The 27,192-nt window shown below is 33.7% G+C and overlaps 1 protein-coding gene across 1 annotated transcript in view; it reads right to left on the minus strand.

Moving 5' to 3' along the window:
- Positions 1-27,192, minus strand: part of MAN2A1 (mannosidase alpha class 2A member 1) — a 120,254-nt gene that overhangs the window by 58,802 nt on the left and 34,260 nt on the right. The window contains exons 4-12 of the mRNA XM_063421882.1: positions 24,295-24,466; positions 22,418-22,545; positions 20,788-20,961; positions 19,627-19,813; positions 14,215-14,392; positions 10,150-10,352; positions 5,892-6,077; positions 3,982-4,096; positions 1,149-1,216 (exon numbers count right to left, since the gene is read on the minus strand). Coding sequence (XP_063277952.1) covers positions 1,149-1,216; positions 3,982-4,096; positions 5,892-6,077; positions 10,150-10,352; positions 14,215-14,392; positions 19,627-19,813; positions 20,788-20,961; positions 22,418-22,545; positions 24,295-24,466 — 1,411 coding nt within the window. The remainder of the gene's footprint in view (positions 1-1,148; positions 1,217-3,981; positions 4,097-5,891; positions 6,078-10,149; positions 10,353-14,214; positions 14,393-19,626; positions 19,814-20,787; positions 20,962-22,417; positions 22,546-24,294; positions 24,467-27,192) is intronic.

The following is a 27,192-nucleotide window of genomic DNA, read 5'->3' on the forward strand; positions in this document are numbered from 1 at the left end:
GAAGAAACCTGAGGAGATAATTTTGAAAAGCTAAAATATTTTAGTTAAATAAATAGGCACCTGAGTTCTTGGCTCTTTTGGACAAGTTTAATATCATCTATTAGCATCTATATAGCACTCCAGTAAGAGAAGTCCTATTAAAAAAAGCATGCGCTAGAGAAAAGCATACACTAGACACATTAGGCTCATTTATGCTGGAGGACTGAAGACAGCTTCATCCAAAAGGTCACAAGAAATAAACTTTACTCACTTTTTCAAAGGCTTTAATTATATTTTTAACAGTAGCAGTTAGTCTGCTGAATAGTTGGACACCTGCATGAATTAGGCAATTAAGCCTTATTAGCTTGCCATTTGCTAGAACTAGAGAAATCAAATACTAACACCAGCAAAAATAGCATTCACTGCTTTTTAAATGAATCTTAGATCTTCTTTTCTGTAAGCAAAAACCTTGTATTATTTGATTCACACACAGAGCTGCTCTCATACTCAGACATCTTAATCACTTTATTTGGATCAGCCACTTTAAATGAATGTGTACATTATTTCAGGTGGGATACTGAGTGTTCATGGGCATAGCAGGATGCCAGTTTCAGGTGAATACTCTACAACTACAACATATAAATAGAAAAGTAACCCTTCCTAATAGAATGGAAAGTTGGAGTTAAGAGAGAAGAGTGTCTAGTTTATCTTCTGCTTGATTTTAATGACAATTTAATATTAATAAATTGTAATTTTTAGACCTTATAAAAACTTAATAATTTGCTCAGAGTTAACTGAGGCACCTGTAAGTCTGCTTAATTTGGTTCTTCTATTGCTCCTCTCAAGCACAATCTATTTAGTATTATGATGCTGTAAAAGCACACAGAAATAGAATACTTTCTTGAGCTGTGGTATGTGAGAAATACCTATCATTTTAACATGCTGTGATGCTGTGTCCTCTTTCAATTAGACATAATAATATTAGCATAATCTCTCTCCCAGACTAATTTTTAAAATTTTCTTTATTTTTTTTAACTCTTAGCTCTATTTTGAGTAAAATTTGAAAAAGAAAAACAAAAGGAAATGGCATAAAAACTACTTACTAGCTAGTGAAAACACATACATTGCTAAAAGAATCTCAGACACTGAGTAATAAATAGATTATTTACCTTGGTTGCAATGTCAGCTTTATAACTGTCTTGTGTGGCAAAGAATCCTGAGAAGCCTGAACATCATCCTACAAGAGAACATCTTTGAATTTACTTTTGAATACACTTCAATGGACAATATATGAGTTTTGTCTACTACATGCATTTTTGGAGTACAAAACCATGTTAACAACACCATAAACCAAAGCTTATTTTAGTACATTACCGAGGATGACAAGCCACAAAATTTAATAAACTAAGTACATCACACTGACAAAAGAAAGACACTCTGACCAATTCACTGGGAAATACTTGTTTTCTTTTAAGATCTTATCAAATCCCATTCCATCAAACTGTTACACCTGTGTTTTTATTTTTGCATACAAGAATCACTTTATAATCACCAACTTCCTTCAAATTTTGCAAATAAGTATCGCATATTTTTATTAAACTTCCCTTTCTATAAATTTACACTGAAACACTACACTCCTGTGCACTTATCACAAGGATTCACTGTGTAGTCTCCTGTGAGCTCTCACTGTTACCTTATGTTGTACACAAAGGAAAACTTCAAAAAACATAATTTTGGGTGTGGTGTGGTGTAGGCCTCACACTGAGGGAAGTTAGAGGCAAGACATTGTTGCATAGCCTAAGAGAACAGCCAAACTGCTGACTCACAGTGCATTCTAGTCAGTTCTTACAGTCGTCACCAGTAGAGACTTTGAAACTGAAGTGCAGGGTTCTCAGTTACTCAAAATATCCTCAAAATCATGTTTTCCAAATCCAGAAATTGTCACTTACATTGACATTTTCTTTCTGCACTGAAAGAACTAAGACTAATGTACATGAATTGTGTAATGGTTGCTGCTTTACTTTTACAGTTTGAACCTCATCCATGATCCAGCCGAAATTGCGTCATTCTTGGGTCTTTAAATGCTTTCTATTTTTCAGTGTATTGCCTTCCAAGTGATTTTTTGTTTGTTTACTAGTGTAGAGTTTGTAAAACTTAACACAAGAAGTATAAATTATTCCATTACCAATGGAGAAAAACATAATGCTTTTGTGTGCACAATAATTAAGAAGAGAATAAAAAGTGCAAGTGGTGTCATTCTGGAGTTCTTCAATAGTATCTTATTTCCACCTTCCTTTTTTTCTGCCTTCAGGACAGGGAAATTTTCCCTGGTTATACCTGCTATCTGCTGGAATGCTGTTGCTATGGTCTTGTGCTCTGTTCCTCTAAGTATTTTTGATTTCTTCACCCCTCAAAAACAGCCACTTTCAATCTTAGAGTCTTCATCATTTGTCTTTCTCAACTCTCTTGACATTCATTCTGAATGCCCATCTCTGAGCAATTCTTGATGTCAGTTTCCATCAGCCACCAAAATATCACAATCTCAAAAATGAATGTACTCGTTTGAACTTCCAACTTGCTCAAGGTTTGCAAAGGTTCTGTAAGTATCCTGAAGTTCTCTTGTTAGCAGTCTACAAATCCCACATTAAAAAGCTTTTGTTGCTATATCCAATGCATAGCAAAGGTACTAGATTAATGATATGCTGTAGATATTATGTGGTATACAGATAAATCTTAATCTGCTTTTGTAATCACATTTTTTTTTTATTTTATATAGACACAATAAATTCACTGAAATAAGAACTTCCTTTTTAATTCCTGCTTTCACTGTGATAATAATAGCTCATTGAATTAGTATGATACTAGGCAATATGCAGTTTAAACAGCAATTAGTACTTCTACAATGCAGTGGTATTAATGAAGAACCAATGAAGACCAGGAACAACAAAATTTTACTAAAATGTAACATCGCGATGTCTTCCAATATAATTCAGAGCAGGAGTGAAACCTTCATCCCATGAGTGTCTTCAAAATACTCCTACTTTATCAAAGTGCACATTTGTTTTCCAAAGAGGAGAAAAATTATATATTTCTGACACATAAGCACATAGCATACAGATGAAGCATACATATACATACATATTTGTATAAAACTCATAAAAACTACAGAGAACCATTTTAACTTCTTTTTTTTAATGTATATATATGACTGGAAGTGTAGTTCGAGATACGACATACCTGGTACAACTAAACCAGTAGAACGTATGTCATATTTATTATGTCAGAATTATGAGATAATCATATCATAAAGACTGTCTTATCCATGCTGTGTTTGTGAACAAAGAAATTAAAGCATCTCATTTTGTCTCTCTTCAGGGTAAATGCATTTAAGAAGACTTCCTAAAAATTTCTAGCTATTGCAGAAGAGGACTTTTGTTCAGAAAGTGAAGAAACTAAGAATTCTGAAATGAAGAATATTAGCAAGTGTGTTTCCTCAAGGTGTTCTTCATTGTAAAATAGGTCTCAGAATGATACATGAGGATCCATTGCCAATTTTATCAGCCATTTCATTGAACACTCATGTTTCAAATAACTTCAGCAAAGGAAAAAGAGCACAAGGTATTGTCTAGACCTAATGTTGCAAACTAAGGTTAGACTTCTGTTAGGGATGGAAATTGTCTTCCTCTCACATTTTTTTAAGTTACAAGTGAGGTCAAATTACAGGACTGCATACTATTATATATTAGAACACTTGCTTTTAGTATCTAACTCACAAAGGGAAACAAAATAAGTCCCTTTTCTTTAGGTGTGGGCTTTTTCAGCAACAACTGCTGACATGTTCACTTTTTACTTTCTGGTATCTTCAATTAATATGAAGAGTGATAAGTAGCAATTTCTGAGAAGATATTAGCTACAAATGATGTTTCCCAGGGCTACTCAAAATGTATTCAAAAGACATAGTTCACATTTCATTTTTGGAAAAAATCAAGGAATAGAGCTCACCATCTTCAGGAATGGAGTTGCTGTGTCATAGCTATAAGCACTTTTGTCCTTTAAGATAAGAAGATGAGCAGAGTCAATTATCACTTTCTTCAAGTTCATTATTGAATGGAAAAGCCTATTAAAACATTTAAAATCTTAGTTAGTTTTCAATTGATTTTATTCAATGTTGTAACATCAAAATTTAAAAATATTAAAGAACTCAAAAATATGAGTTGCAGAAAAATAAATAGAATTTTTAACATCAATACAGCATGAAATTAAGAACAATAGCTGCAATGGGTGACCAGCCTGAAAAACACAGAAATATTCTGAATTAAATTCTTGCACACTGAAAGTGAGGTACATTTCCTCCTTGGGTATGCTCTGCTACCAAAGGTGTATCCTCACAATACCACGTACTTTTTCAAAATGCTAATCATACGAAAGGTTAGGGAAAATCTTTGCAATCTGTATATTTGATTTTCAGTTTCTATAGTGGAGACAAGCCTGAAACACTAGTTACAAAGTCAAGACTGTGTTTACACAGGATTAAGAGAACAATCAGAAACATGAAAAATAGAAACTATAAACTATATAAATTACCAAGATGTCCACAATTTTCTAAATATAAAGAGCTGGATAATTTTGTTTGTAAAGTGAAAAAAGCCTTTATTTTACTCTCTCATAACTAAGTGCAATGTGAATACTTATGATTTAATAGATTAAAAATACAGAATTTGAAAATACTTGTCATGAAATAGTTTTAAATAAGAAAGAGTATTTTAGATGCATTTAAGACAATTACTTATTTAATGAACATGCTGTATTATCAGTCTACCATCATCTCAATAAATCAAATTTTCTAGTTCATAACATTCCAATATGAAACAATTTTCAGAACAAACACATAATTAAAGCCTGTGTATATACAGACATATGTATATCATGCAATGTTCTTAAAAAAATTCTATGAAGATACTAGCAGAATAAATTCTCAATATTGAGAAATACTCTCCTGTGGGAAATGGATTTGTAGAGAACTCTGAAAGCCTGATGGAAGGCTCACATAGTATGTATCTGTATGCAAACTTTGAGATAAAAGATGATGATTTAGAAATTCCATGGACTAAGACAGATATTGTTGAGAAATAAATGGAACTAGAAAGACGTTCCAAATGATGGCCTTGCAAAAAAAGACCAGCTACTTTGCAGAAATAGAACTATGAAAGATGCATTGTAGTAGGACCCATGAGGGGTAATTTTAGATGATGAGCTTTAAGGCATCAACAGCAGCAAAAGCTGATAGGCCAGGAAATGCTTATAATGTATTGTAATTAGGAAATAGTTTGCTTCTGATTGTGACAAAGTGAATTATAACATCTGTATTGTCTGACCCTTCACATGAGTCTCAAAATGGAATAAAAGCTTCTAAAACGCCTCTCAGTTGCCCCATCTCTGGGTCAGAAAAGGGTACACCAGATGATCCCCCAAATGAAACAATAAACAATGACAGACAAGTAGAAGATTTTCAACATGAAAAAGATTTCCCACTTTTAAAAAAGGTAGGCTACAGAGAGTGTGGGATTTTCAATGGAATATATGCTTAAATTAGCACTTCTTTGATCATTGCTTATGATAGACAAATATAAAAAGTTCTCCTACTTACTGCAGAAAAATTCTGATATTGAGGAAATCTCAGTAATGTGTCTACCTTTTAAAATATCAAAATTTTGTTTGAACATCAAATTCTTACTCAGAGGGTTAAAATATATTTCATAAATGAAGAGCATGCGGGATCAAATCTACTTCTCATGTAGAGCACCTCTACACTTTCAGTGGAGTATGTTGCTGTATCAAATCTGTATGTCTGAAATAAATGGTTCTAAAAACACAAAAGGAAATTTAAGATTTATGTATTTATAATAAATTACCTGGTGCCATAATCCACAACTACCCAATCTTTGGCTGTTCCTGTAATAGCATCATGATGTTGGAAGAGTCCAAGATTCCTCCTAGCTTCTGTCAGCAATTTATAGTTATCCACAGAAGGAAATACACTCATCTTCTCTGATTTACTGGACTGCACTAACGCCAAGGAGTAGAGAATTTCAGCTGCCCTGGAATGGTAGAGAATAATCAAGTATTTATACAGGGTTAAAATGTAAAGAGTACTACACATTTGATCTAAAGAATAAACTAAATAGTCCCATAAGCTCTATAAATCTTGTTCTTGCACATTTTAGCCTATCTTCACACTGTAGCTTCCTGCAAAATTTCTGTGATGAAAAGATGGATATTTAAAATAAAAATATGACAGTGCAAACTGAAATACACACACATAAATGTGTGAAGTATACATGGTCTTCAAATCTCACAGTATGGATAGAGTGCCTTACAAGAAATATACAATTCCCATTTCTAAAAACAACTTATAAATCAATTAAATTTGTTTTAAATAAATATACTTATCTGTACATTATCAAACATCTATTCTGCAATTTGCACTTAAAGGAAACTAAATTCTTTTAAAGACTTAAGCATCTCATGCACCTGCTCACTATACATTCACCTGAATGGAGAGAACACTGGATTCCAAAAACCTTACATTGAACAAAATACAGAGCCTTTCTCTTCTACATCTGTTGCAAAAGCCTAGCACTAAAATATAACCACTAGATTCTCACTTAGTTTATGAGAATATTAATTTATTTTACAAAAAAATCCCTATAATTGCCAGTTATTATGGATATTTGACTGACAAAAATGCCTGCATAAATTCTGGGAAGACGTGTTAACTTTTTTCCTATCTTCTCCTAAAATGTTACTGTTCTATTTTTGCAACTCTGAAAAGTGTCAGATTATTTCTCAAAATGTATTAGATTTTAATGAACATTTCTCAAGTACTTAAAGCAACAAAGATGATAGAGCTTAATGACATGAAAAGCAAATCACAACAACATATTTTCTTGCAATGTTAACTTCTAGGCATGCAAGTGATAAATTTTTAAAAAAAGGAAAATAACTCTTTAATTTACCCAAGTTGCTAGTGAGGGCATGCATTCAATTTTAAATTAGGTACAACAAAAAAATTAACAAAAAACCCTGGGTTTTCAGACTATGCATTGTATTGATTGTTAACATGATTTTTTTTTTTTAATTCAGTTTTTTTCTTAATCATTATACAACACATAAGTCATAGTTATATAAAAACTGCAACTACCACATACCCAAGTAAACTGAAAGGTGCACTGTGCATGTAACAGCCTAAACTGTTTTAATATTATCAATATTTCATGAACAAGATGATATTTTAGATTAGGTAATTGCTCAGAGGCTACATACAAAATCAAGGTGTTAAAAAGTTTTAATTCCTATATTTAATTACCATTGCTACATTAACCTTAATCACTACATGTTGCATAGTGCAAATTCCTGCTTCTGTGCATCCCTCCTACTTTGTCCTATTGCAGCTTAATTTGAAAGAAAAATGAAAACATTTTAGTTGAAAGAAGGCATCAGATGCTCATTCATCTAGTAAGTAAACCCTGTCCAGAAGCATTTTACCTTTAAAAAAAAATTAGTTAGCCGCTAAGCACTGACCTAACTTAGCTATAAAGAAGAGAACGCAACAAATTTTAGTCCTTAAAATAAGGTGAAATTTCCTTCCCCACAACTAAAATTATTTTAATTTTCTTTTTTATTATTAGGGATGCTTCTCAGATGCAGAATTTTCCTTTCATGCCTCAATATTTTTCTAAACACTAAAATGTTTCAATGGTCGATGATGAATGACACTAAGAAATGCAACACTATATTAGAGAACACTTCAGCTTATAGGTAAGCTTCTGATACCTTTCCATAAAAGATGTATAAAGCCTTGGTTTTCTCACCTCTCTTTTAAACTACTGCAGATGACCTAATACAGTTTTCAGAAATTTTCCACTTTGTTGTAATTTGTAGTATCTGTCCCTGATATGACACTGCAAATAGATCAAGATTTGCTTCACTGATTTGTCAATGCCTACACTAGCTTGCCTTACTTAGGTCCAGTTTATATTTAACATGAATAAACAGTTTTTCCAAGAGATTTTGAACTCTCAAGATGTAGTATTTTCTGTATATCTATATAGGTAGAAGTATCATTGTAGTATTTATCTTCTAAATTACTTCAATTTTTTTTTTCGCAGATCTAATGTAATTTTTCCCTGTTTACATCAGTAACTAATAAAATCAGATTGTGTCCCTAATTTGTCTCAAACTATGCTATAGTTCTTTGTATCTTTTCATTACATTAAATAAACTTCTGGTCACATATTTTATCTACACACATTTTAAACTATTTCAATTCATCCATCTCTCACTTAAGATTAAAAAGTCAATAATGTCTCAAATCACTGTCCATCTCCATTATAAAATCCTTAACCTCTCTTACACTTCTTTACTATACAACATCCAAAAAATCTCTTTTCAAACAGGAAAAGCCTTAAACAATCAACTATTTTTTGCTTAAATGGTTAGTTTTCATATTGGGTCCTGAGGCTGAACACTATTTCCCGGCTATTAAGTAACAGCAAACTGCTATTTAATTCTGGTATTGCCAAAACTTAAAACATTCATCCTTGGTAAAGAACACACACACATGTATTTACCTTCTGTTCACAGCTCCTTCTCCACAAATATAGACATACACCAGATAGATAGATAGATAGATAGATAGATAGATAGATAGATAGATAGATAGATAGATAGATAGATAGATGGATGTTAGCTCAAAAATACTATGGAAATAACTATCACAAGTTTGAGGACTAAATATGATCCTACTGTTTTTCCTTTGACTTAAATAAAAAATAAAAAATAAAACCCCTACTTCTGCTGTTCTTATAGCTAATGTGACATTCATGAAGATTCTCATTGTTTCTCAAAACAAAACTGACAAAAACCTGATATTAAAAAAATGAGAACATATCTATACATTTTGTTCTTACATGTTATTTACAATGGATAATGAAAAACTAAAAACTTCCCAGGTACTTTTTAAAACTATACTTTAATACATAAGAACATTGATAGATTAGTGTTTCTTCAGAGATTATTTGCCTATACCTTTTTCAGAAGCTAAAGGCAACTGAAATATTTAAATTAAGGAATTTCTTTAATAATGTGAAGTTTTAAATACTACAAACAAATTCATCTCAAGTTTTCTACAATCTATGTAATAAAAAACAGATAATTAAGTAACCACACGTAAAAAATCTTGAAAAAATATACTATGATGAAGCTGAAGGAAATCCTTGGTGCGTTTTAAGAAACAGAAAGTAAATTAATCAAAACTATGAAAAAACAACTAACTAGATAATTCAATCTATAAGAACATTATCTGTCCTGCTTTTCCTGCTGTCTTGTGCATCTTGTCTTCTCCAACAGCAGTATTAAACAATGTTCTTTTCACTGAATATTAAAGATTCCTGTGATGAATTATCCACTTTACCACTGTAAAAACTGGATTCCTTGGAAGAAATAAAAGAAATTCTACTAGATACAGTTTCTCTTCCGAAAGGTACTTGTACCTGCCTTCAAACACTACTTCCCAAGCTCACTTGGAAATGCCGCTTTCCACACCTCTCTTGCTTGTTCCGCTACTGCAGCATCCATTACAGAAAAAAACTGTAATCCTTAAGGAAGGATATACATGAAATCCATCTGCCCTAGATTTCTTTCCAGAGCTTCCTAACACAGTTATATCATCTTATGTCTGCTACAAGGGAGAACCACTTAAATACTTCATTATCAAAATTCAGCAACAACTTTTTTCTTTAAAGAAGATGCAGATAGTTTTCAGAACAGTAGTCTTAGATCACTTTGTACACAATATTCCTGGCTATTTCTCAGCTTCCTCTGAGAACCTTTATAAAATTCACACCTTTGTACTTCTCTCTAAAAAAGTTCACACTATAGCTGTAATTCCTTATTTTGTTTTGATTACGTATGTGGCTTTTGCTTTCCTTATTAAACTGCCTTTTTCTCAATTCATGAGTTTTGTAGCTTTGACCCTTCCAATTCTCCTCAAGATCCTGCTGGAGCGTGAGCAAGGGGCTGCCTGAAGTCAAATCGTGACAAATATTTAGATGTTCAACCCTCCTATGTGTCAAGAAACACATTATGAATATTCTGGATGGCAGGATTTACCTTATGTAAGATTCCAAGACTCTGTCCAGGTGTTTGTAGAAGGGTCGTGATGTAAAGTACCCACTCCAGTAATGATGATCTCTGTCTGCATAGGTGAAGAAGTCTCCACTTAAAACAGGAAAAAATGAATTGCTGCTCTTCTCACCCAAGCTGCTTTCTTTGCGCAGAGCTTCAAAGTAATCAGATAAAGTCCCAAACTGGGCCTGAATGAAAATTAAAATTACTGTAAAAAGTTCCATTTTCATTATGCAGAAAATACAAAGAGAATGAATATGCTTAGTTCCATATACATTTCAGAAACATGCCACTCTTCCAGCAGATTTATAGCAGAAAACCTATGTTTTGAAGCATGTCAAGAGAAGAGTCACAAAAGTGATCACAGAATACCTTCCCTATGAGGAAAAGCTGAGTGAGGTGTGGTTGTTCAGGCTGGAGAGGAGAAGGCTCTAGGGAGACCCTATTCCAGCCTTTCAGTACAGAGAGGGGCCTTGCAAGAAAGATGGGGATAGGCTTTTTAGTTGGACCTCTTGTGCTAAAACAAGAGGTAATGGTTTTAAACTAAAAGGATAGATTCAGACTAGATATAAAGACAACTTTTAATATGAGGGAGGTGATACACTCAAGGTGCCCACAGAGGTTGTGGATGCCCCGTCTCTGGAAACATTCAAGGCTGGACTGGGTGGGACTCTGGGCAATCTAATTGAAGATGTCTCTGCTCATTGCAGGGCAGTTGGATGAGACAACTTTAAAGGTCCCCTCCAATCAAAACCATTCTACAACTCACAAAATATGGGGGTTTTTAATTTAAATAGATATATAAAATAATATTTAAATGTCAACAAACAAGTCAAGAATTGTTTCATGTAAGTTTGTAATACACAAGCTAAGTAATACCTCAATATTACCCAAGTAGCTCTCTGGGCTAAATAAGAAATTTAATGTAATGCAACCAAAACATAGTTCTCCTAATCCTGTGTTTTCAAAATTAACTCTCTTGTGCTCCAGATCTTGCTTAACCCAAAAGATGACTGTTGATCAAAAAAATAGTATTTGGTTTTAAAAGCTGGCTCCTTAAACTCTGTAAAAAGAAATTGCATTTAGAGATGTAACGTGTGAGAGTAAAAATGAAATTAATTATCTTCTGGTCATTTTTAAAAATGCTCAGGTATGGTAATAGCAGATCTTTACAGGGTAGGTCAAAAATAGTATCCTCAAGATTCAGGGGCACAAAAAAAAAAGAGAAAATAAATGACTGATGTCAATGTTGTTAGTATTGAGATATGTTGTTAAAGAAGGCATAGATGGCAAAATGGATTTTAAATGAAAGTAAAAAAAATAAATCATGGAAGCTGGAACAAAACAGAAGACCACATTATGTTACCAGAAATATCCTCACCATAAACTATAATGATAATATCAAGTAACATTTTTTTCCTATTATTATTTTTAACAACTACACAATGTAGCACTCTATGATTTACAACACAAAAACCAAGTTTTTGTAAAAATCTTTTAAAAGTTACTTGGAATATAAGGACTATCAGACTAACAATGTGACAACAAAATCACACTTTTTAATCATTTAAAAAACCCCCAACACTTGCCCTTCAAAGTCATTCACATCATCCAAGTATTTGTAGGGTGGATATAATATAGTAACTTGCCACTTTGAAATGGCAGTAAAGCAGAGAAAGATAAGTATTGCCCCTGAAATCCCACCATTGGTAAACCTTGTCTTATCAGGCACTTCTTGGTCTTTTTCCCTCACAAAATAGGCAACTGGAAGTAGAAAACAAAAGACAAAATCAATGCAACAAGAGAAGACACAGAGATGATCTCACTTCTGCATTGAATCAGAGGAGTAAAACCTCACCAAAGGAAGCATCAAAGTCAAGTGAATGAAAACAGTGAAATAAGATGGTAGAGTCTTCTACTGGCATACAAAAAGACTCAGCTTTATGGATAATAGATGCAAAGAAGATCTCTGAATGGGAGATGGTCTTACTCAAGAGCAAAATAGGCATGTTTTACAGTGATGTACCACATACTTTTAGAACAGAATAGTGGCTGGCAGGAGAATCTCAATGCTAACAGACATATCTGCTAGATAAACATCACAAAGAACTGTCTGAAAGAGTAAATCTCTCTTCAGATCAGAAAGGCAGAGTAGGCACTCCCTTGTGTAAGCAGTAATATCCCAGGCATGTCAGCACTTCAGGAAAAAATGCAAACTCTTTGTTCATTACATAATCTAGATTAATTCATAGATGAGCATATCCTTTTACCTGCCTGTGGAGTTGCATTCCACTAGGGAAAGTGCAGAAGAGTGTGAAAGTTCTCCATTTAAGCTCGTATTTTCAAAAATTAATGTCATCGGTTTCAAACTGATAATCAGCTTCCAACAAATAATAAAAACAAACCAGAAAAACACACAAAAAACCAGCCCCAACACACAGGCAACAAACAACTAAGAAAGAAAAAAAAAGCACAACGAAAACTGACAGAGAAAAACCCAAGTATCTGAATAAAATGGAAAGCAGAAATGCTCTGATGCCAACAGTGTTTCAGCTGATCGAACTACCCTAGGTACAAAGTGGCAGACCCAGAGGATTTTGTGTCTTTTTGTCTGGTTATTAGAAACCAGAAAAAGGGTCTGATACTTGCAAGGAAATCAAGAATTAATGTGACTCTAGATGGGCACACCTAGCCCCATGAAGTAGACTGCTAGAATCCTTGAGAATGGACTGAGCAGAACCTTTCAAAAGAGAAACTTTCAGAGGTCTGGGGACAGTACGGGTCCTTGAAGAATAACTTCACACAAAGAGCCTTCAGTTTTTGACCCTGAGACAAAATCATCCAGCCCAGGTTAGTAAGAACTACAGAAAATATGTTGCTCTTAGTATCCAAAGAGTAACTACCTGTACAGTACATACATTTTTGACAGAAGTAAAGGTAGTGATAGCAGCAAGCTTAAGTTTTAAAAGATGGGCTTTAGGTTTAAAAATCTTGAGCAGTACTCTATGTCCCTCCACTAAGAAATAGTGATCCTTCACCATACATTATGTCACCCACATCCCATAAGAAACACATAAAATCCAGTCTTCAGATAAGATATAATCTCAAGAAATCATCTTTCTTATGCAGAATACAAGTCCAGAAGTCAGAAGAAAGTAATAGCATACTACAGGCACTACTCAAATGCACAGTTGGTAGAATCAGGGGAAGTCTCAGAAAAGATAAAGAAAAACAGATGCATGCACAAATCATATAAAAGATACCAGACCAGGTTTAAAAAAAAGCTTAAATGTGAAAGCAGCAAAATTGCTTTTTGTCACTCTCAGGTGACACTCAAAAAACCCAAATCCCACACAATGGAGTTGTGGCCTCCATTTGTTATTATCATGCTGAAAGATGATGAAAAGTTCTCAAAATAAAGACAACATCTATAGTACAAGGAGTCCCTAGGGCCATCAGCTTACACAGTAGAGCATATGAACGTGTGTTTTAAGTCTCACACATAATTGTTGATTTGAAGCGGTACCTCCTCTGACTATTGTGTTAGTATACTCAGTGCTTTTGTAGCCAGGTCAGTCTAAGATTTTATTGTATTCAACAACAAGTGCCAGCAATGGCATCTTTAAAAGATTTTTTTGTTTGTTTCGGGACATAAAACCAAGAGGATGCAAATAAAGTAGCAGAATCTTCTTGAACTTCTAACAAGAAAACAGAATAGTATTAAGTAACAATGCCTGAAGTCTGTGAAAACAGGCGCACTGTGAAAACAATTAAACTTACTAGCTGTTCTCCAAATTAATCTAGTTGGAACCTAACTGTAGTTTTCAAGCCGATACTATTAATAGCAAAATTTTTGTTTTGTGGGGAGAGAAGGTAGTAAAGCTAAAAAAAAGTAAGCTATCAAGACACATCAATATGCTGTTAAATAATATATGAAGTTTCATATTTGAAAAAAACCCAAACCTTACCACAATTATTTTTTCCATGAAGAATCTCAGAATATTGGGAAATACTGTTTTCTCCACAAATCAGAAAATGTGTTGTAGTTACCTTAACATGCCACTCAGGACGAGAATTCATATAATCAAACAGCTTCTGATAATTCTGGTACTGTTGATCCCATTCTGAGCTCTCAGTATAGCGGAAATCATCCCCAAGTGGAGCTAACAGAACTTTTGTACGGAAAAGTTTTGACTTCTTCCTGTATTGATCCAATATAAGCCAAGCCCTTGAGGAGAGAAAAAAAGAGCAATTAAGAAGACAGAGGGAAGAAAGTCAGCATTTGGCAAGACAACGGCAAGTTGTACATTAGGATGACCCTAAACAAGACATACAAAACTCTGTTATCTCACTTTGTAACAGAAAGCTGGATGCAATTCCCCACACTGCGACACCATATTCAACCTACCATTGTTGCAAACACCATGCTAATTAAATCCTTCAATATCAAGCTTATCAATCTTCATCTCAAGCAGTAGGGCAGTCTGGATCAATTTGTGCATATGCCAAAACTAGCCTACAGTTCAAATTACGTTTACCTGCTTTATATTTAGATAACAATCCTAATCCTCTCCAGCCCCTATTTACAATAATAAGCAAGCTCTTCCCATCCCCTCTGGCACCCTCTTTTGATACTTTGCTTCATATCTTCATGTCCTTGGCAGAAAAACTGCCCACAAATTAATCTCTGAGGAACTATAGCCTTGGGAAAAAAAAAAAAACAACACACACACACACATACACACACACACACACAAAAAAAGAAAAGAAAAAAAAAAAAAAAACCAAAAAAAAAAAAAAAAAAACCACACCACCACAGAAGGAAGTTTGCTGCTAAAAATCACTGTTCTCCCTTCAGCCACCTTTTTATGCGTCTTAGAGACATTCTTCTTGAATGTTTGAGTCCTGAAAAATTAAACCCACTGCTTTTATGTTTTTGGCCTTAAAAAAAACACCAAACAACCCAAGAACAAAACGCACATGCGTACACAGAAAAAACTGCAGAATTATACCTTGGCTGATTCTAGTATGGGTAAACTATTCAGTTCCACAGCAGCAATATATTAAAAATCACAAATCTGATATCTAGGTTATTGAAAAAGTCCATTTTCAACCCTCCCCCTCCAAGCCACAATTATTATCAGCATCTTCAGATGCTGATACCCTCTAATTAAAATTATGTAAATAATTCTCATAGGAAATATAAATCATAGTAACATATTTAAGAAAACATAAATACAAATTTCAAGGCTTTAGAGACAAAATGGCAGAAAATTCAGATTCTAATGAAGTTCTTTTATTTCTTCATGTCTTTTCAATAGATAATCTAGCAAAATCACCTCAACTCACACTCTTGAAGAATTGCTATATAAACATTTATGCAGAAATTCTTGTCTAATATATTTGAAAACCCTATTTCTTTGAACAGGATGTCAGGGCTTAGTTATTTATCTGATTGCAGAAGTACTGTATAAACACAAGGTCTGACCATTTTCTAGAAGGAGAAAGGGGCCACAATATTAACTTTACCTAAGGATTTACAGAGTTCTAATGAGACTAGAATTTACCCAACTAGTGGCTTCCCCCCATCCCCTGTCTAATAGTGGATTTATAGTTCAGATTTCCAATCAATACCTTCCATGAGTTTCAACAGGTTGTAAGATTTAAACACAGAAAGTTCCTCACCGCACAGCCACCAGAACAACTGGCATAACAAAAGACTTGGCAATGCTTCCTTCTAAGGAGCCAGTCTAACTCAAGTTTTCCACATATAGGCTATGGTTGAAAACACACTTTAGTGTTGAGTCTCTTGAAAAATAGAGGTTACAGCTAACAGGGTATTTGACTTTGACATCTCTCTTCAAAGCCCTCCTCTGGTTTCTTTCCAATTATGCTGCAAAATTCATCAGTATTGCTGCTCTTCCTTTCTGATAAATGTGGGATTATTACATGTTTTTAAGGGGATAGCAAGATCTTCCTCCATTGCAAACCACTTTAAATTGCAAAAACAGTGAAGAACATCAATTCAGATATATCCTTCTAAGTTTCTCTCAAGTAATTTCCTAAATTATTAATTCATACAGGAGTGTGAAAGTGCCAGCAGAAAGCTCCAGAGCACAGTGAAGACAAGAAAATAACTCTGGAGAAAAAGAAAAGATTCTACTGAGTCTCATCAATTTTTTCCCTTTATTGTTCTCCAGTGAAATAGAATTAGATGCATTTTGATAAGTTTATCCTGACTACTTGAATGAAAATCTGAAAACTACTCAGGAGCCCAGCCATGATAAACCTTTTGTTTTCAAGCTTTCAGACTATCACTGAATGCTTGAGACCTTTCACAAATGAAATCTTTTTGTAATACAACTTCTTTTAATGCAAAAACCAAGTAAATATTTGAGTAAATAAATACCAAACCAATATACATGGCTGGTTTTGACCCTTCCTATATTAATAGAAGAGGAGCTATAGCCACCTGAGGTAGGCAATCACAAACATTAATCACCACATGACTATACAATGTGACTCTAAAGATAACAAAGCTGAAGGGCAAAACTGGGTTTTTGAATAGTAGCTGGTGAAAAGGAAATTCCATTCTCTACTTCTTCTCTGAAGCACATAACTTGCAGTAAAGACTCTCTCCTATTTCATGGTTGGGAGAACGAGAGACACCGAAACAAACTGTGCTTCTGCTAACAACCATTTCCATTCAAGGAAAAAAAAATACACAACCAAAAAAACCAATCCCTTCCCCCTCCCCAGAAAACCCACACCAAAAAGCCACAACAGCTGGTTTTTCTTCCTAGTGTGAAAAACTTTACAACATATAGATAAAGATGCAGCTGCAAATCAGGGCAAGTGAAATAGTAGTGTTTATAACCTAAGCTGTTACTAAGTGCAACTAAACATGTACAGATTTTCAGTCAGGTTGTTGCTTCACTCCTTCTTAACAGGTCACAATTTAAGTAGCAAGGAAATGAAAAATCCAACAACTACTAGCCAGAAGTTTTCAACTCAGTATCTCCTTAATATAAATGTAAGGCCATAATAGTATTGAAATCAAATAATCCCAGCTGAGTATTCAAGATCTGGGTTTTAATAATTTTGTTGTAGCTTAGGAATTGAAAAAAATGTCAGTGATCTAAACCTAGTCTCTAAATTAATCAACTTTTTTCAAATCTATGAATGTCCTGTATTTTTCTAGTCTTAAAGCAATCAAAGATAAGAAGCAGATTAATTAGTGTGCTGCAAACCTATAACCTTGGAAAACTCATGATGTAAAGACAGATTTTTCAGTTCTGGAACTCATACATCTCCTCATCATAACAACTGTAAAACCTGTTATTATAGAGGTCAGATCAATAACATTTTTGGTTTTCTACAATATTCCAACTTTTTTAAAAAATACACCTAATGTTTTAGCATTCTCCATCAAAATATTACTTCCTGTGCTTTAGTGGGCTTATTTGAAAGTAGGCAATAAAAGAGTGGTAAATAATCCAGGCTTCCAACTCAAAGACCATGTGTTTTACTTTTCCCATAGGTATAATAGAGCATACTGATGTTTCAACTCCCTGTTAGACCAAAACTGCTTTCATCTAAATAAAGCTGATGCAAAATATTAAGTTTCACAGACCATATTGAGACAATAATCACTTCAAATTGATCACATATTTACTACATCACTGCCCCATATATCTTATTCTTTAATATCCTTTGACACGTGAAAACACATTTCTTTTACAAGGTCTAATTTAGATTGTTATGCAAAGGTTGCATCTAGGAAGTGCAGGGATTAAGAATAATTTAAAACTAAGATTCTTAAAAAGACTATTTCAAGCAGACACTCTAAATTATATTTATAGCCTCTATGTTTCACATATTTGTTAAATTAGCTGTTGCTACTCCCTAAATATTTGTCTAAGCTAATTGACATGTATAGTCAAGATTTTTCTTTTTTACAACTTTGACTTAATGACAAGTGAATTTTACTTCACATGCAATAGGCACTGGGTATGCCACAATTTTTCTGCTTTTCTCCTCTCACCATTATCTTTCTTTCCTGTACTTAATTAAAACCAACTTTTTTCTATCATTATTCCAATTTCTACTTTTAAATGCAGCGGTTGTAATGCATTCTGTTTAATTTTGGCTTTATTTTCAGTACTATTTTGTAACTGAATTTTAAGTGAAGTTTTCATGATGCTTGTCAGAATTTTAACTCAGAAAAAAAAGTGATGCATACTTGACATGTAGACAAGCAGTACAGCATCATCACATCATCACTTTAAAACTTCAGCATTGAGGATCAAAAAGTCACCCTGCTCTCCTTAATACATTTGTTATGCTCAGCAATTTGCACAAATTATAAACACCTCAGCTTTTAACTCTGGAAACCTGGTATAGTCTGAAGCCTGAAGATAGCCACAGGACCATAGAACACAACCATTTTCTGGAAAAACCTTTGCTTATCTTACTAAGTTTAACTTCCCTTTCTTCTGGGTTTTTTTTTTTCCTTTTTTCTTTCCTTTACTCTCCCTCCCCAACTCCCTACCTCCACCCCCCACCCCTGCAATCCAAAAATTGAGTAGCAGTTTTGTAGAACTGTAAATTTGATTCTAAACTGTGGTGAAACAACTCAGGGTTTCTATTTGAAAACTAAAACTGAGGTTAATAAGAATTTCTAGCCTGGACACAAAGAAACAGGAATTTTCACCCTGGGCACAAAGAAACAGGAATCAGATTAACTTAAGGTTTACACTTCGGGAAACTTGAACCACAGATTGCTAAGTTTTTCAAGGATATACCCACGGGAAATATCTCACTGTTTGTAGTTCCAGCACACTACAGCACATCGTGTTGCCCCTGAAGTGTTCCACTTGCAGGGGACAGACAACTGTTCATTAAATTCACAAATACCATAGTAAACTAGTAACATGAGTCCAAGCAGATGACTATGTTCTATCATTGAGAGATTGACTCACATATCATGAACAGAAATTTTTTAAAAATGCCCCTTCCTTAACTATAACTTTTCCTCTAATTTCACCAGTAGTTATGTTGCCAACTAAGAAGCAAACACTAGATTATGCAATAGGTATTGTTTACCCATGACAAGCTTATTTTAAAAACTTGTACTAGTTTTTGCTGGGGTAGAGTCACAGTGGCTGGTATGGTGTTGTGATCTGGATTTGCTCTGATGACAACAAAGAGATGATTTTGTTATTTCTGAGCAGGGCTTGCTAAGAAATAACAAAAGGCCTTGAGTCAAGGCCTCTCCTGCATCTCAGCCCATGAGTTTTCTCATTTTACTCTTCTGAATCTCTTCCCTACCCCACCATGGTGGCAGTGAACTTAGCGGAGCTGAGCTGCTAAATTCACCAAGCTATGCCGGATGTCATCTTTGACCAGCATAATTACATTTTTATTGAGGGTATTCCCTTGAGGAATATGTAAAAACTGTACCTGTGTTGAACATTCCCAGCATGAATAGCTTCTGGTGGGACTCTCCAAGGGCAACTTACTCTTCCTCCAGGAAGCCGTTTGAAATCAAACTGGCAGCAGATTTTCGGATCCGGGCCACAAGTATGAGGAATATCATAGCTATAGAAAGGCATCATATGACAAAGAATATCTGTACTGGATCCCAAATCTGGAATTAAATAGAGTAAAACTTTAAAATAAACCTCTCAGATTTGCCAAATGTAAATCACTTTCACATCCTCAGTCAAGGATTGTACTGGAGAGACACCACAACAAGACAATTTCTTATTTTGAATATCCATAGTTTAAGTCTATTTTTTATGTATCCTATATGTATAAAGAGGGTAAAAATAGAGATATAACCAAGATTGGAATGTTCTAGTGAAGCACCAGCTGATTGGGAAAGACAGGAACAAATGTTGGGTGTGTTTTACTAGATAGAACTTGTGATTTTCAGAGTTTTAGAAGTAATAAAACACATCCTTTATACTTTGATTAAAACAACAATTAAAAATCCCCAAACATCAAAACAAAAAAAAAGAAAAAAACAAAAGCCAATCACCCTGCTGTCACTGCCTCATTAGCACAATATTTGAATTAGTTGAAATGTTCTTCCTCCTACACTTTATTGACATGAGTAGGAAATAAAGGAATAGGAGGAAGAAAAAAAAAAAGTAAAAACAAGTCAAAGAATTTTTTTCACCTCTTTTGTTAGGTATACTTGCAAGGAATATGAGAGAATGGAAAAAACAAGAGAAGTCAAAAGCAAAAATAAAAGTGAAAAGAAAGGAAGATCAGAGGAACAATGACAATAATATTGGTTTTAAATTTAGTGCCTCTCCTAACTCACAGATATTCTAATTTCTTCTGTTATTCAAAGAGGAAAAAAAAAAAGAAAAAATCTCCTAAATTTAAGCCAGATGAAAGGTGCTTTCTTAAACAGAATTGCAATTTTAAATGAAAGGTGCTTTTTTAACAGAGTTGCAAATTTAAAATTTTTAGGTCTAGACAAACTCTGCTAAATCTCTTCTGGAAATATTTCCACAGTACTTATTCAAGTCCTCTTCATATTTTACCTCTTATTTTATTACCGTTTGTTTTGTAAGTTAACAAAATAAATTGACATAAAGGAAGAACACATACCCCAGTTCTGTCTCCAAAAAAATTCCAGTGTCTTTTGTGTTGCAAAATGTTTTTTAACTGAATAATGAACTCGCTGTATAAGCATACTAGAAAATCCTGTGCGTTTCAGAAGGTAGGCCATTGTTGGTGAGTGCCCAAATGGATCAACTGCCCATGCAGACTTTGGTTTTACTCCTGTTGCCAAAAGAAAAAATTAAGAAGGAAAAAAAGTTCTAGTTTCACTCCAAGGAAGATATTCCAATAATTCAAATGAGAGCACTACAGATAACATTTCCAAGATGATATACCCAGTTAAACCTCCTGCAGAACCCTGGAATTAAAAAACTAGAATTAAACAGTTAAACAAACAAACAAAAAAAAATCAAATATCTCACAAGTAAGACATGCTAAAAATTAAAAAACTTTAAAATAGTACTCCTTGTTGCTACATTGTTTCAAATTTGCATTAAACATCTTTATTTGGAATCATTAGTTAATATACATCCTCTCTCATTTAAAGTAGTTTACAGATGTTGCAATTAAAAAACAAAATTGAAAGAAAGTGAATCAATGTGGATGGATATATGTGGTAGCTTGTTGAAATTCCACTGTTATTTAAATAATGTTAATTTTTTGGCTTCAGCGCTATTTTTTTATTATTATTTGTTAGTTTGTTGATCAATAGAATCATGCTGATTAATACTTCCTTTTCACTGAACTTCATGCTACGAAATAAAGAAGCTACATCTAACTCTTGTTTAATTCATCAACATGGTTCCTTTGGCACATTCCAAAAAAAAAAAAAAAGTCTTTCCAAAAAAAAACCACAGTAAGGAATGCCTTACTCTTTTATTAGGTCTTCCCTCCCCCCCACAATTGTGTCAAGCTCTGTTTATGGAAATTGCGTCTAAGAAGATCAGTGAAAAGAGCTTTCCAAAATAATTTCAGTTAATTGGATGAAATAATGTCAATTTATTATTAAATTCACAAATTACACAAATACTTTCTGTATAAAAAAGTTTCTCTCTTCTTATGGAACTAGAAAAAAGAACATCCCAAAGCCAGCACAACAGTTCAGCCAATATAACTGCAGTCAGTGATTCCTCAGTTCTAACATTATTATCGTCTAAGGCCTTATAACTATTACTACTGCTGCTGCTGCTGCTGCTATGTATAATTTTTTTTGTGACCTCTACAGAACAGACACTAATGAACACAGAGCAGACAGAATAGATCCAAATATGTAAAAGCAGTATCAATTTTTAAGTAATTTTAACAATTTTGTCATGATTTTCAAAAGACAGAAAAGGTAATTACAGGCTGTTTAGACTCGATATGGGATCTAAAATTCAGCATGATCTAGTGTTAATATTTGGTTATGTCAATATAATATGTATGTCATACATTGATCAAGACAAAATACTGTGGCATAAAAGTGTTCAAATACACTTTGTCCAGGAACTTTTATCTGCAAACAGGTATGGCAAATACCAGACTTGATCCTAAAGCTTGCTGTAGGTGGTCTGGTTTAATGTTTCAGGAAAGCTGATTAAAAAGAGCCTTCTAAGCATCTCAGAAATAAATTTTTTTTAAGTATTTTCTTATTGATTTCTTGTATTGACCTAGTTAAATTTTAGATTAATGTACATACCAAGGTTCTTTTCTAGCCACTGGTGTCCTTCTATCAGTTGGTCAATTATAGCAAAATAATGAGAAGAAGCTTCATCAGGCATGACCCACCCTCCTGTTACTATTTCAAATTGTCCATCTTTTATTAACCTGAAAAATACATAAATCATATTCAGAATCTTACGTATGAAAACACAGTCAAAATCAATTTCTGTATATCAACAAGCATTTACTAGCAATGTGATTCCAAAATCTAAACTGTTTGTGCTACTTCCATCACTGGATTATATTTCTTTAAACAAACAGGGGAAAAATGAGGTGTTGAACAGTGAAGTATTTAATGCCCTTATGCAATGAAAATCAGCTCTACTGCATGTGCCATATTAGATATTTTAAAAAATCAGGCAGAAGGTTGTTTCCTGCACAGATTACAAAAATAAAATATATGTGCCACGGCACTGAAGGCCAACTGAGCAAGATGCTTAGACACTGCACATTTCAAGCACTACTAATATCTTTGATCTAATTTTCTTTTTAGAATTTTAGAGAGCTGATAGATCTTGGAAGTTTATTGTAATTATAAAGGCTTCAGAACACCTCACTCATTAAAATGCCTTCTTGAAACAGGTCACAGGATGACTCAGTCTATCTGTTGTCAGTGAACATAAAGATTGCACTTCCAGCATCAAGTTGTCTCTACAGTTTCAACACTTATATCATACACCAATGTAGAAGTGTTTAATGAATTCAAAAAAAAGCACAGTGAACTCATCAAAACTTAGTCCCATCACAGATGATACCCATAAGAGTAATGAAAAGCATGCAAAAAAAAAAAAATCTGAAGTGCAGCTTCTCCAAGTCTTCAGTCTCAAGTACAGCTTAAGCAACACCTGACTCCTCTGAAGAGAAGACATAGTTCACTAGTGACTATCATACTGTGATATATACTGTGTTTACTGTGTCAAAAAAATGCACAGGTTTCCTATAATACTCATCCACTGCACATAAAAATTTTAGTAAGTAGTTTTTTACCTAGATCCCAAGATTTCCACCTTTACCTAACATTTGCAGCTGTGAAGATCTCACAGACCTAATGCATACTGCAACACATGCATCTCAAAGAGGGTCATGAGAAGGAGGCCATCACAAGTACGAGCTAAGTAAGAACTGTCAGATGCTGTCTTAAAGCCAAGTAAAAATAAGAAAAAAATCTCCACTTTTTGAAAACTTCTAACTAGATCCATACCGCAAGCTTATCCAAGCAGCCTGCTTCCTTGTCTCAATGCCTTTTACTTCTACATTCTATTTTGACTTGTGATTTTAAAAATTACTAAGAGCAGCAAGGGCATAGAGTACATACTATTTTACCATTTAAGCAGCTGCATGTTTATAAAAACTCTTTTTACTTAAATGCAAAAGACACTCAAAGATTATTCAAATAAAAATCTCGCAAAATCTTTACATATAACAATTTTATACGTATATACATATGTTATATTATATATGTATATATAACATATTTTTCCTTGTTATAAGAAGGAAAAAATACCATAGATAATTATCTAGTATGAAAGATTGTATTTATTTTATTGTAAATTCCTTAGTGTTTCAAATAAAGATTATAATTGCTACTCCTTTATAAGTGCATGACATGTACATCGTTGTACACGGGAACTTTTAGTCAAATTTTTAGGCAGCTCAGTAATTTGTCTCTGCTTCTCTGAGCAGGTTTCTATTTTACAACTGGGAGACAACCAAACCAAGCCCAAAAAGTCAGAGCTGAAGCAGTTAGTTATTCTAGAAATTCTGCATCACAAGCAAAATCTCAAGTTTACAGTCTAGTCAGATATACAAAGTCTCAAAACAAGATACATGGGAAGAAAAGTTGAGTATTCAAACCTTTTAACAGCATCTTTTTTTTGGCTATCTATTCCTTCCCACCATTTTGAAAAGTAAGAAATCTCAGACCATATAAATTTCCTTCGGTTGTCTTCTTGCAGTTTTATAACCATGTTATTTAAAATATGTTGTGTCTGATCTCTGAAGTAATCATCAAAAGTCTTCAGCCAACCTAGGAAAAAGAAAATATAGAATGAAATTAAATGAAGACTGGAGAACGGCTTCTTAGTCTCTTTAGAGAACAGTCTCAAAGAGAACTAGCTCATTCTCACTCCCCAGAAAAAGCTAAGTAAAGATTGTTCTTAAAAAGCTGACCTTTATATGCCATGGACAGCTTGAAGTGCTAAATTTCCAAGCAGTCCTTTTTACAAAGATTACATGTTTTATTTCCAAAATGTATAAACATATGGAAATTATTAGGCTTCTCACTTTCCAGTTTTTCTGTAGTTTGCATTGTAGAAATTTTGATCAACCAAATACATGGACTCAAATAATTGTGCTTCTATGAGATGCAAAGGAAAAACAAATTTTAACTACATTTTCAGACTTTACAGTCTTACATAAAATTCTTCAACTTCTTCATAATGCCTATGCAACTTTCTTCACAGAAACTGCAACTATAGCTGAAAAATTATGTCTGTCTACTTACTACTTACTGTAAAGTGTCACATTCCTACTCCTACCAGCTTTTGTCATATGTGCACATTTTAAGATTTTGTGAAAGCTTCCACACTATGTGAAGACTGCACTCCTATACTAGTAATTCCACTCTGATTTACTAATTCAGTTCTGCAGAGCCACTGGCATTCTAATGCCAGTCTGCTTATAGGATACAGGATTAGGCTGCTATGGAATTACATTATACTGTTTCAAGGAAGTTACATAAATGCAGAAATTTTTACTACTAAAAAAATAATTCTGACATTTAATTTAAAAAAACTTCATCGTTTAATAAAGTCTGACTATTGACTCAGAAAGGATATGTTATGCTTTATTTTAGGGATATAAAAACCCAAACATTCTTCTTAGCTAGATGCAGAGCTACTGTTTTTAATTTGCAAAAAAGAAATACAACTGTAACACTTCAGAGGAAAAGTTCTACATCTTTTTTTTCTTTTACAAATGTTTATCATCTAGAAGACTCATTGCCTTTGATTCAAGTTACAGATAGACAAGTTGGGTCTAATGTCTTAAAGGAGGAAAATGTCGAAGTAGTTAATATAGGGTTTAAAACGTAAAATTAAAACATACCTTCTTTTGGGGAATTGAAATAGCTTAATACAAAAAACAGCTGACAGTAAATTACTACTATGAAATAATTTAAAGACTGTAAAAAATGTGATGAATAATCTGAATTTGTAATCAAATTTCTTTCTGACCTCTTCCTATTTCAGTCTGGGTTGGTTTTTTTTTTAATAGATGCTTCCACTCAAAGAATTGAGATCACATAGCAAATTATTCTTTCTCAATTCTTATTTATTTTTCAAGAAACCAAAGGAATATTTTACTGATAATTACATTAAAAGTATCCACATATATTAGACTACTGTTTATAGCTTTATATCAGAAATTTCTTCTGCAAGAGATGGTATCATCCTAGTACACAACTGAAGGAGAATAAATTAAAACCATCTTATGATTTTCCTGTACAGAAATATACAATCATAATGAACTATATAAAAATATTTTTAGATTGCAGGAATAAAAGCAAATTTACACTAAATTAGTCTTCTGACACATTCTTTAAAACTTTATTACACCAGCCTAGCTAAAACACCAAGTTAAATGTCAAAGTAGCTGACAAAAGAATACAGTATGATGTAGGAAGAACAGCGTTGTGATGAAAGTTTATTTTGTTTGAACATACTCAGTTTATTAAGCTAAGGAAGACTGTAACATGGTTAACACACTAAACTGTATACACTCCAATACAACTGTATTTCCTTGAGCCCTAGGAAATTTCTGCAGGTATTCATAGATTTAGCTGAAAGCCAGTAGAAAGCCCTCTGAAATGTAAATAACATACATTTTTTTATTTATTAATGGAACAGAACATTCTGCATCGAAAAGGGTCTATAATGATCACCTAGTCCAACTGCTTGATTGCTTCTGGGTTGACCAAAAAAAATGTCATTAAGAGCATTATCCAACTGCCTCTGAAACAACCTCCCCAGGAAGCTGCAGAGAGCAGTGAGCTCAGCCCTCAGCATTTTTTCCAAAATGGACAAACCCAGACTCCCCAGCTGCACCTCACAGGAGAGCCCTTCCAGCCCTTCCACCAGCTCCACTGGCCTCCTCCGGGTGCATCCCAGTGCCTTCACATCTGTCCTAAATTATGGTGCTCTAAACTCAATGACTTACAGAGACTCTTCAATTATACATAAAGATATACTATTAAAAAAAAAAAAAAAGCTAAACAAAATAATGGATAAATCAATGGGTAGTTCCTAGCTAGAGTATTATTTCACACCTCAGTCCCTAGTACAACATAATCATCTACAACTCAAGTTCATTCTTGTGCTTATCTACAAAGGATTTGTTACCAGGCTGAAAAAAAAGGTTTACTAGTGCATTTTGAACAGGAAACTTTCAATACAAAGACAGTTTACACAAGGAAAATTTGCAATAGTTTAAAGCTGCAATTACCAAGACTAAACATGCTATTAACAGTAAAATAACACTTGGTAGTTTAAATGTACATAAAGCCCTTTGTCAACATAAAAATCACAGGATCTCAGAATCACTGAGGTTGTAAAAGATCTCTGAAATTATCAAGTCCAACCTCTGACTAACCACCATCTTATAAATCATACAGTGACACTGAACGCCATGTGCAGCTTTTTGTTTAACACCTCCAGGGATGCTGACTCCACCATTCCAATGTTTAACACCCCTGTA

Source organism: Prinia subflava, chromosome Z (assembly GCF_021018805.1).
Source record: "Prinia subflava isolate CZ2003 ecotype Zambia chromosome Z, Cam_Psub_1.2, whole genome shotgun sequence".
NCBI classification, from domain to species: Eukaryota; Metazoa; Chordata; class Aves; order Passeriformes; family Cisticolidae; genus Prinia; species Prinia subflava.